Raw genomic sequence first — 12,110 nt, forward strand, 5'->3', positions numbered from 1 at the left:
GCCAAGAAAATTGCATCTTTTAAGATTTGTGGTGACTCAGGTATACAAGCTTCAAGGTGTCACTGACCTATAAAAGGGACTAGACTAAACTGCAATGAGTACAGTGCAATGCAGGGAACATCCAGCTTTGGAAGGGGCAGCTTTTAATGTCACTAGATGGTCCAGCCAGAAATTAAATGGGATGGCCAGGAAAGGCCATAATCAGGGACCAAGCCACTGTTCAAAGTCATATCAGTTTTTAATAGATTTTTTTTTTTTGGACACTGAAGTGAGCGTAAATTCACAAGGATAAAAACACATTTGTCAGAACCCCATGGACAGACCCCCTACCAATCCAAAATGAATTGGGCTGAAAGTGGCAAGCTGGACAACAGGGAAACTAAACCCATCACAAATCTCCTCCTTAAAAGTCTCTTCCAGCTTATCACCTTCTAAGTGTCCTTGATGGCCCAGTTCTGCCATTGCAACTTTGAAAAAAAAAAAAAAAATCAGAGACTACGTATTAAACTCAAGTCAGAAAAGTATGCCTGCACACACAAGCAGAATCAGAAATTATGTTATAGAGGCTGGAGAAATAAGACATTCGGATCACAAAGTGACAAACATGAAAAATTTTAACTTGGAGATATGATGACTCCTAGAACTCACAAGAGGAAAGTAGTGTGAACAGGAGCACATTAGGCTTTAACTGTATAATAAAACATGTTAATGAACATTTATACTGGAACTATAATATGGCAGTTGAGGTACAGGATATAAAGATACTCTCCCTCTCCAGCAGTTTGTTTTATGTTTCACTCTAGGGTAGTAGTCTGTATCCTGACTCTTGTTTAAGTCAACTGTTTGCATCTCTTTGTCTAAGACATAAACGTTTCATCTCTGAGACAAAGGGTCAATTCTAGGCAAAGCAAAAGCCAAATAAATGAGTTAGGAGTTAACTAGTAGAGCATACTTACATTAGCGCAAATAAGCTATCAGGTCTCCTGGTCATCTTGGCTCATAAAAGGAACAAAACTAAACCAAGCAAGGAGAATGAATCATGTTTGGCACTTACAGAGAGTGGTCCTCAGGTCAGGGTTAAGGTCATTAAGGGGAGGGAGAGAGAGACGAGATGAAAGCTGCATTTGCTCTGGAGTCTCTGGGATTGGAACTCTGAAGTGAAATTTCTGGAAGAGGTCTCAAATAGTCTAAAATTACCATAGAATACTTCAGTTCTATCCATAAATGGTATACAAACGAAGTTCAAGAGGCTCAAAACGTAAAAGACTAGTGAACTTAATATCATCTGAACTCAGAGGGGCTGAAAAGCTCCATCTGGAAGTGAATTAACTCTTTCAGGGCACAAGGCTATCTCTTAATGGTGCTGGGAGGAGTAATTCACTTCCAAAAGGCCCAGACCATCATTTTTACAAGGAGAACTGGCAACAATTATGCTCAATTCATATGATTAAAGGGAAAATAGTGAAAAGATTTTAAGTTTTGATTTGACAATGTCCATGAGGAGTTTTCCACTCTAAAATCCTGTTTAGTATTGACACAATATTTATTCTAACCTACAGTAATCCAAACTCTAAAGTATTTTAGGCATTTATCATGTTTAATGACTACAGCAAATGCCAAATTTTGTCCTTTTGAAGATAAAATGCTGCACTCAAAAAGTCATGGGATTTGCATATACAGCCAGGGCTGAGAAACACACCCCAAACCTGCTTTTGATTTTATGAGTCTGGCTGTGAAGAAGGTTTCCATAGTTTCTTCCTCTGCCAATGTCATTATTTCACAGAGAGGCCTGCCAAAATGCAGCTCGAAGCTAAGCTTATGTGTCAGGTTTATTCAAGTGGCTCATTCTAGATGAGCTTTCTTGCTATCTCTTTACCAGGCATGACGGACTATCATTAATAAAAATGTATTGATCTCTGAATCTATTCCTGGCTATAAAAAAAACCTTAATAAATGAGATGGCTATATGAGCAATAAATAATACCTAACCAGAGAGAGTCCAAAAACTGTCAGAAGCACATGCCTCATGTTTTCTTAAACCCTTAACTATGGGGAATCAGAATTTTAGAGCTAAAACAAACCTTAAAGATCAATGGGATGCCCTCATTTTAAAGAGAAGGAAACAGATCTACAACACACACAGCTTAGTGCTGACCTAGGGCTAGAACTCAGGTCTCCTGTCTCCCAGCCCGGGAACCATTCTTGTAACCAAGGCATTCGAAAGCACTCCCTGTAGGCTGGTTGCAAAGGGCTTCTGATTTACTGTGTTTTCCTATTAATGCTCTAATCTGAATAAAGAAGTGTTCATCCCCTTTAGATATTCTTGAATTATTAAATGATGAATACAATTACATAGCAAAAGGTCATCTTCAATCTGTCTGCCACCAATGAGAGACGATTCCACTTGCGCATCGGTATGATGGACACGCTAGTTTATGGGTCTGACACCTTGCATGGAATGTTACAAATCCCTATGATGTCCTTAAGCTCCCTCTTCAATTGAACTGAAAGATGGCTAAAAACCCCACTCAAGCAGACGCCTCCCCATTGGCTGGCCATTTGAGAATGCTCAAGGGTGCAGTTACCGCAGCGGAGGCTGGTAGTAACTCGCGCTGTTTTCCTGAGCAGCAGCAGGCTTCTGACAGTAGCCTGGGTAGAATTTATGCACGTGGATAATTTTGCCCCATTCTCTGCTCAGATTTGCCTTTCTCCCCCCTATAATGTGGACATAATATACACATTTCTGATTGCTTAGAAAACAAGATAGAAATTTGTGTAATGTGAAGAATGGCCAAGGAGTAGGCCCAGTTCATTTGGTGTTCACTTACATGTGGACTCAGCTGTGGCTGAGCCGTGTGCTCCATTATAATGGTGTCAGATCAGTAGGATGGCAAAGAGTCTCTCAGACACCTATTTACAGATTCCCTTGAATAAATCAAACCTAGATTATTCTGAGATTCACCTCATGTCTCAAGGTCTACATAGCATGTTATGTAAGATTACATTTGCAACTGCTGTACTCCACAAGGGGAAATAGGTGCATGCTTTACTGTATGCAAGTACATAAAATTTAGACTAAGCTTGCTACCAAAAATGCATACTTTCTCTTCCAGAATTTCTCCAGTTTTAGCAGCATAAGCTAAACTTTTGACTAATAAACTTGGTCTGCTAAGCAAGAATCTTTAAGAAAACGTTTATGCAGTCAGTAATTCACCTAACATAAATGTAATGCCCTAGCTTTCACTCATTCATTCATTTATTCAAACGCTTATTGAGCTCTTAACGCTAGGTGCTGAACTCAACGCAAACCTCAAAGCTGATACGACACATTCTGTGCCGTCCAGCTCACAGTCTGGTGAGGAAGACAAATGAGCAAAGCTGCAAATATAATGTAACAGGGCAAGTCCTATGATGAGAAAGATGTCAACAAACTGCTGTGAAAACAGAGTGGAAACGACTGAGTCTGAAGTAGCTGAGGAAGGCTTTTTAGAAGACAACAGTGCTGAACCGGTCACGGTGCCAGAAGGGGCGGCATTCCAAATGGAAGAAATGGCATGTGCAAATGTACTGAGGTGTGCAAAGCATGGCACGTTTGGGAAAAGACAAGTATTGTGGGCAGTGGTGCTGGTGAAATAGAATAGAAGCCCCAGCAGGATGGCTTTGGAGACCAGACTGTATCCTAGGCTCAAACATTCTAAACAGGGTTGGCTGGATTGGATTTCAGTCTTAGAAAGACCTCTCTTGCAGCAGTGCTCAGCAATTGGGAAATAAAACCAGGCTGGTGGCCAAGAAGCAGCTTTAAATCTAGAGTCAGAAAGCTTAGTAGCTGCCAATGGCTGGGGGCAGGGAGAATGAGGAGTGATTACAAATGGATGCAAGGGATTTTGCAGGGGTGATGGAAATGTTCTAAAACTGAATTGTGGTGAGGGTTGTAAAACTCTAAATTTACGAAAAGTCATTCATTGTATAAAAGGAGCAAATTTCATTGTATGTACACTATACCTTTAAAAAGCTGTTAGGGAAAATAAAAGGTGTCGCTGCAGATACTGAAGTGCCCTAGATCAGGGGTCTCCAACCCCCGGGGCTGAGGACCAGTATTGACCTGGTCCGTGGCCTGTTAGGAACTGGGTTGCAGGGCAGGTGAGTGGCCAGCCGGTGAGCTTAGCATTACTGCCTAAGCTCTGCCTCCTGTCAGATCAGCAGCTGCATTAGATTCTCATAGGATCCTGAACCGTATTGCGAACTGCACATGTGAGGGATCTAGGTTGTGCGCTCCTTACAAGAATCGAATGCCTGATGATCTGAGGTGGAACAGCTTCATCCCAAAACCATTCCTCCAACCACCACCCATGGAAAAACTGTCTTCCACAAAACCAGTCCCTGGTGCCAAAAATGTTGGGGACTGCTGCCCTAGATAAGAACTGGTGAGGGCCTATAATAGGCACTAGAGGTTTAGAATTAGCTAAGGAGAATGGGTGGAGGAATGGAGGAGTCAGGGATGGGTCCTGAAAGCCTGGGAGGAGGCGTGGGATAGGACCAGAAGGAGAAGCAGGGCTTTGGGGGAAAATGAGGAGCTCAGGTTTTGATATGCTGAGTTCAGGTCTTGTGGAACATACACCTAGAGCAGCGTTTCTTAAACTTTGCCTGACTGGCATTTTGGGCAGGATAACTATTGTTGTGGGTGCTGTCCCGTGCATTATAAGAGGTTTAGCAACATTCTTGGCCTCTGCCCACTAAATACCAGTAAAATGGACAACCAAAAATGTCTCCAGCCATTGCCATGTGTCCCCCCTGGCAAGCAAAACTGCCACAGTTGAGAACCACTTATCAAAAGATCTTAACTCATGATATTTTCCTTAGGCTTTTTAAAAATTGAGAGGTAATTCACTATTTACAAGTATACAACTCAGTGATTTAAAAATATATCCACAAAGTTGTGAACCACCACTATTAATTCCAGAACATTTTCATCACTCCCCCCAAAAAACTCCATATCCGTTAGCAGTCACTCCCCATTTCCCCCTCTCCAGTCCTTGGAAACCACTCATCTACTGTCTGTATGGATTTGCCTATTATCCAATACTTCAAATAAGTAGAATCATACAATATGTGGCCCTTTGCGTCTGCCGCCTTTCACTTGGTATGTTTTTAAGTTCATCCATGTGGTAGCATGGATCAGTACTTTATTCCTTCGTATGGCCAAGCAATCTTCCATTGTGCAGATATAACAGTTTGTTCATCCAATCATCAGTTGGGGGATATTTGGATTGTTTCCACTTTTTAGCTATTATGAATAATGCTGCTATGAACATTTGTGTACAAGTTTTGTGTGGATATATTTTTTTCCTTTCTTGCTTAGGCATCTAGGAGTGAAATTGCTGGATCATATGCCAACACTGTTTAACCTTTTGAGGAACTACCGAGCTATTTTCCAAAGTGGCTGCACCATTTTATATTCCCAGCAGCAATGTATAAGGGTTCCAGTTTTTCCATATGCTGGTATCATGTGTGATTGTCCTTATATCTTTTGTTTTCATTTCCAGAAAGCATTTAATATTAAGCTAGATTGTTTATGACAACTTCATAGATGAGAAAATGAATGGTCAGTAGAGGGTGGCTTGTACAGGGTCACACTCAGAGGTAATTCCTTTCCAGCACAAATATTTTGTTCATGTTGAAAACTGTATAATTAATTACAATTCTATTCTATCCTTCATGTAAGATGCTGACGGGCTGAAATGTGATCTGATCTGTTTTTGCTGGTTCCTTTAATTTGCAGAGATTTGGCCACAGCTAAACCCCTTCCCTCTCAACTACTCAAAAGATATCATTTAGCAAGTAGCCTCTCTGTTGTGTCATTACTTTCCCCCTCATTACTGGATCATTCCACTTCCATCCGTATAATCCCATAATATTTCCTATTTTAAAAATATAATAAAACTCCTCCTGATCCCTTATTTGCTGCCAATGTCTATCCCATTTGTCTGTTTTCCTCTGCAGCAAAGCTCTTGAAGAATTCTCTATACTTACTGTTTCCAATTCCTCTCCCACTCTCAATCCAACTCTCATTTCCAAGACTCCACCAAAACTCTTGAAAAAGTCACCAGTGATAGCTCTTTTGCCAAATCCAAATGATTCTCAGCCCTATTACTCAACTCACAGATCATCATTCCCTCCTTAAAATACTGTTTTCATTTGGCTCCCGGGACACTGCTCACATGTTTTTCCCCTACTTTACTGATCTCTCCACTTCAGTCTCATTTGCTTGTCCCCCCTCATTTTCCTAACCACTAAAGTTACAGTAACACAGGGCTCAGTCCTTGGACTGTTGTTCTTCTTTACTTAGATGTCTATTAAGGCATCTCATATAAATCTCTGATTTTTTTCTCCTAAACTTCCTACAATCCTCCCCAAATCTTCCTCCCATGATCTTCCCCATATAGGAAATGGCAACTTCTTTCTTCTGCTTTCTCAGGCCACTGACAGTGGGATTATCCCTGACTCCCTACTTTCTCTCTCATGCCATCCATCAGTTAGTGGCTCTGTTTTCTAGGTTCAGAATCTAACCACTTCTTGCCTCCTCCATCATTTTAACATTCTGGTCCCAGCTACCACCTCTCAACTGGATTATTACTATTGCCTCCGAATTGGTCTCCTTGTTTCCAGCCTTGCTCCTACAGACTCTTCTCCACACAGCATCCAGAGTGATCCCTTTAAAAAAGTAGGTCAGATCACATCAATCTGGTGAAAAAGTTTCACAGGCTGCTTGTGATAGGCTGTTTGCAAAAAGGCCACCATAATGCCCCTCTTTGTGTCCACACTCTTATGTAGACCCCACATATGCTGATTCTGGGCTTGGCTATGACATTTGCTGTGGCCAAGGGGAAAGTACAAACATGAAGCAAGCAGAGGCTTAGAAAGTCAGGGCTTGTCCTATGCTGCTGCTGGGATGCTTCCACCACTATGTGAACAAATTCATACCAGCCTCCTGGAGAATGCATGAAAACATGGAGAGAAGCCCCAACCATTCCAGCTGTCCCAGCTGAGTAAAGCCAAACTAGACACTCTAGCTGCAGATGAGCTGGTCTAGGCCAGAATAATAATATGGCCAACCCACAGAATCTTGAAAAACAATACATGTTTGTTGTTTTAAGCCACTAAATTTTGGGGTGATTTGTTATCCAGCAAAAGCTAACTGATACATTGCCCATTTCGCTCAGAATAAAAGCCAGTGTCCTAACATACCCTGCAAGGCCCCATATGATCTGGCTACCCTCATTCTGTGCCACTTCACTTATAGCCTCCCTGTTATTCCTCATATTCAGTACTGTCCTACCTCAGGGCCTTGGTACTTTCTGTCCCCTTTGCCTGGAATGTTTGTTCCTCAGATACCTGCATTGCTTACTCCCTTACCTCTGCTCAATTGACACCTTATTGGGGAGAACTTTCCTTATCACCCTAAGAAAATACCCCTGGCACTCCCTATCCATCCCCGTTATCCTGCTTTTTCTTTTTAGTTCTTCTTATCTGAAAAATACGTATTTCTTGTCTGTCACAAACACATGAGACACCAGAACTTATGCTCTGCAAGGGCAGAAATCTTGTGTCTTGTTCATCACTGTATCCCCAGCAGTTATAACAGTGCCTGGAATTTTTTATCACCAGTAAAATGATGAAAGTAGTAATACTTCTGCCAAATTTGGTGTCTAGGTCTATTACCTGGAATGTTTGTAGAGGCTGAGGTGGGAAAAGTGGTGACTGTGCTCCATATTGGGGCATGTTACACTTAATGCTGGCTGAATTCCTAGAGAACTGATGACCTAAAAAACATTCAAACGAATACTCAATAAGGATTCAGGTAAAGCAGCAAAACACTAGCTTGCCACTGGCCAGCTCAGAGCTTTGTTCCTTTTGACCTCCCCTCCTTTCTCTTTATTCCCATCCTTTCCCCATTAGTGTGAACATCAGTTTGTCAGAACATTAGTTCACCAAATGATGGGGAAGAAACAAAAACACCAAGAAAGTATTACCAGTATAGAAATTTATTTGAATTCAAAATAATATGGCTATATTTATAATAATATAATAATTATCTAAAGCAAATATCATCATTGGCTCTGAAATGCGTCTAAAGATGTCATTCTTAAGTCAAAAAATACGTAGTAAGAATGTACAAGAAAGAAAAAAATATAAAAACAAGTCTGCTGAGTGTCGGGAGTTGGTGAGGGATATCCTACCATATTGTGATGGAGTCCAAATAGAAAACATGCAGCAACAGTTCTCCTGCTTTATCTGCTCCCTGGAAAATAAACCAGTAACCCTGGTAGTGCAGTAACCATTTGGTTAACAGGACAAACTTCCTGATGGACACAGATAGTAATTCACTGCATTTCCCTTCTCTAACTTCTCTCTTCACACCAATTCCTTTTCTTTCCTTTAAGATGGGTTTCATCCTGTTGACAAAAGATTTGGTTTTATTTGTAAAGTAAAGCAGATAATATCCTGATTGAAGTATTCAATGATTTAGTTGAGGATGCTTGGGGATCAAACTTTGTAAAAAGGTCAATTAAGCTAGTTAGCAGAGACTATCAGTGGCTTGCAGAAAAAAAATTCGGATAATATGTTTGTTAAAAAGACAAAAAGAATAAGCGGTTAAAAATGGGTGAAAAATCCTAGGGATTACTGTGACCTAGACAATCAAAAGCAGATAGGTGACCTTTGATTAAATCCATTTACTTGTGGAGTGAGCTAAAAGGAGGCTCCAAGACAGAGTTTGGTTCCCAACAGTGTCCATGGCCAAAGGGCACACTCAGAAGGTCTCCTCCTCTCGTAGGAACTGGAACACGGACGAGAAGTCTTTCTTTGAGTAGCCCTTTGCACACATCATCCTGTAGATCTGATGGGCCAGACTGCCAAGAAGGATTGGGCTCTTTGTGCTGGTAGCAGAGTCTTGTGCCAATCCCAGATCCTAAATCAAACAGGAGGAGAGAACACGTTGAGACTGGTGGTAAAGGCTCTTTGGAACTGTGGTTCCTTATGTTTTGGTTTCAAAGAAGGAAAAATGTAATCTGAAAAAATAAGATACTTATAAATATTATGGTAAGTTAACATTTTTAAATAAGTGCTTTCATATAACTGCAAAACTGCTCCAGACAGAAACCTTGATTTCTGAGTGTCTCTTCGATTTTTCCACCTTCCACAATACCTGTTTGTTTTGTTCCACAGATTTGAAGAAAAAAAATTTCCCTGTGTAATCTTATCTGTGGAAATCTTTAAGACATAAATTTTTTTAAAAAAAATTCTTAAATGAAAACAAGGAGAAATAAAACTGCAAAACAGGAAATACAGTTGCAAATATTACTTCCTCCAATAAATATTTGAAGTGTGCTGACAATGTGCCAGAAGCTGGGATAAAATGATGAGCAAAACAGCCACAGCCCACCCAAACTCACACTGTGTTAAGGAGAAAGACAATTAAATAAGCATGGTATAATTGGATAGGAGGAGTACTATCATGGGATCCAAGGAAGCAGGGTCTGGGGTGCTGGGAAAGGTGAAGAAAAAGAAGACAGTGAAGCACAGACCTGGAGCCAGGTGAAAACATGGGGGTGGCAGGGAGGTGGTGGGCAAGGAAGAATGATCCTGGCAGACGGGACAGCAAATGTGAAGGTTTCCAAGAGACAGAACAAGAGGGAGAAGTGAGTTCAGCACGATGAAAGCAAGGAGAGGGGGATGGGAAAGAAAATCAGTCTGGTTGAGGCAAGCAAAAGCCAAGGCATCTGGGGGCTTGTCAGACAAGTTGCAGGGATGGACTTTAATCTCCAAGTAACTGAAACTACAAAAGCTTCAAAGGAGAAGTGACACAATCAGGATTTTACATTTTAGAAAGCTCACTCTTGCTTTGATATGGAAAATAAACTGGAGAAGATCAGGCTGAAAGACAAGATCGGTTAAGATGTATTTGTGGTACAACACAAACGAGGCTCAGCCAAGGTACAGCTAGCTGGGGAGGAGGGAGCTGGATGAATTCAAGGCATATTCAAGAAGCAGAATGAACAAACGTCATGGGGAATGAGGGAGAGTAAGCCAAGTATGGGCACATCTTGTCTTAGTGTGCTTCACTTTATCATGCTTCACAGATAATGCATGTTTGTTTTTGTATTTTAATAATTGAAGGTTTGTGGCAATCCTGCATTGAGCAAGTCTATCAGCACTGTTTTTCCAACAGCATGTGCCCAGTTCATGCAGCTGTCACATTTTGGTAATTCTCACAATATTTCAAACTTTTTCATTACTATTATTTCTGTTATGGTGATCTGCAATCAATCAGTAACTTTTTTTTTTTTTTTTTTTTTGAGACGGAGTTTCTCTCTTGTTGCCCAGGCTGGAGTGTAGTGGCGCAATCTTGGCTCACAGCAACCTCTGCCTCCCGGGTTCAGGCGATTCTCCTCCCGCAGCCTCCTGAGCAGCTGGGATTACAGGCATTTGCCACCACCACACCCAGCTTTTTTTTTTTTTTTTTTTTTCTTTTAGTAGAGACGGGGTTTCACCATGTTGGCCAGGCTGGTTTCAAACTCCTAACTTCAGGTGATACACCTGCCTCGGCCTCCCAAAGTGCTGGGATTACAGGCATGAGCCACTGTGCCCAGCCGATCAGTGATCTTTGATGTTACTATTGAAACTGTTTTGGGGTGTCACAAAGCGCACATAAGATGGCAAACATAATCGATAAATGTGGTACACATGTGTTCTGACTGCCCGGCCACTGAATGGCAGCTCTCTCTCTCTTACCCCTCAGGCCTCCCTATTCCCTGAGACACAAAATATTGAAATTAGGCCAATTAATAACCCTACAATGGCCTCTTAAGTGTTCAAATGAAAAGAGGAGTCAGCTGTCTCACACTTTAAATCAAAAGCTAGAAATGATTATGCTTAGTGAGGAAGGCATGTAGAAAATCAAGACAGGCTGAAAGGCAGGCCCATTAAAACAAACAGTAGAATGCAAAGAAAAAATTCTTGAAGAAAATTACAAATGCTATTCCAGTGAACACATGAATGATAAGTGAAACGGCCTTACTGCTGATAGGGAGAAAGTTTGAGTGGTCTGGATAGATCAAACCAGCCAAAACATTCCCTTAAACCAAAGCTTAACCCAGAACAAGGCCCTAACTTTCTTCAATTCTGTGAAGGCTGAGAGAGGTGAGGAAGCTGCAGAAGACGTGTGAAGCTAGTAGTGATTAGTTCATGAGGTTTAAGCAAAGAAGCCATCTCCATAACATAAAAGTGGAAGGTGAAGCAGCAACTGCTGATGGAGAAACTGCAGGAAGTTAGTTATCCAGAAGATCCAGCTATCACTGATGAGGGTAGCCACACTAAACAACAGATTTTCAGTGTAGATGAAACAGCCTGCTGTTGGAAGATACCATCTAGGACTTTCGCAGCTAAAGAGAAGTCAATGTCTGTTTCCAAAGCATCAAAGGACAGGCTAACCCTCTTGTTAAGGGCCAGTGCAGCTGGTGACTTGAAGTTGAAGCCAATGCTCATTTACCATTCCAAAAATCCTAGGGCCCTTAAGAATTATGCTGAATCTACTCTGCCTGTGCTCTACAAATGGAACAGCAAAGTCTAGAAGAAAGCACATCTATTTATGGGATGGTTTACTGAATATTTATTTTAAGCCCACTGTTGAGACCTACTGACCGGTCAGAAGAAAAGATTCCTTTCAAAATATGACTGCTCACTGACAGTACACGTGGTCACCAAAGAGTGCTGATGGAGATGTACAGGGAGATTAATGTTGTTTTCATGTCTATGAACACAACATCCATTCTGTAGCCCATGGATCAAAGAGTCATTTTTCAACTCTTATGTGAGAAGTATTTCATAAGGCAATAGCTACCATATATAGTGATTCCTCTGACAGCTCTGGGCAGAGTAAACTGAAACCTTATGAAAATAATTCACCATTCTAGATGCCATTAAGAATATTTGTGATTCATGGGAGGAGGTCAAAATATCAACATTAACAGGAGTTTGAAAGAAGCTGATTCCAATGCTCATGGATAACTTTGAGGCCTTTAAGACTTCAATGGAGAAAGTCACTGCAGACG

The 12,110-nt window shown here is 41.2% G+C and overlaps 1 protein-coding gene across 2 annotated transcripts in view; it reads right to left on the reverse strand.

Moving 5' to 3' along the window:
* Positions 1–8,026: 8,026 nt before the first annotated feature.
* Positions 8,027–12,110, reverse strand: part of HIBADH (3-hydroxyisobutyrate dehydrogenase) — a 213,195-nt gene continuing 209,111 nt past the window's right edge. For both annotated transcript variants that reach the window (XM_009452826.4, XM_519013.6), the window contains exon 8: positions 8,027–8,968. In XM_009452826.4, the coding sequence (XP_009451101.1) occupies positions 8,810–8,968 (159 nt within the window). In that variant the 3' untranslated portion in view covers positions 8,027–8,809. The remainder of the gene's footprint in view (positions 8,969–12,110) is intronic.

This window comes from Pan troglodytes, chromosome 6 (genome assembly GCF_028858775.2).
Source record: "Pan troglodytes isolate AG18354 chromosome 6, NHGRI_mPanTro3-v2.0_pri, whole genome shotgun sequence".
Taxonomy (NCBI): Eukaryota; Metazoa; Chordata; class Mammalia; order Primates; family Hominidae; genus Pan; species Pan troglodytes.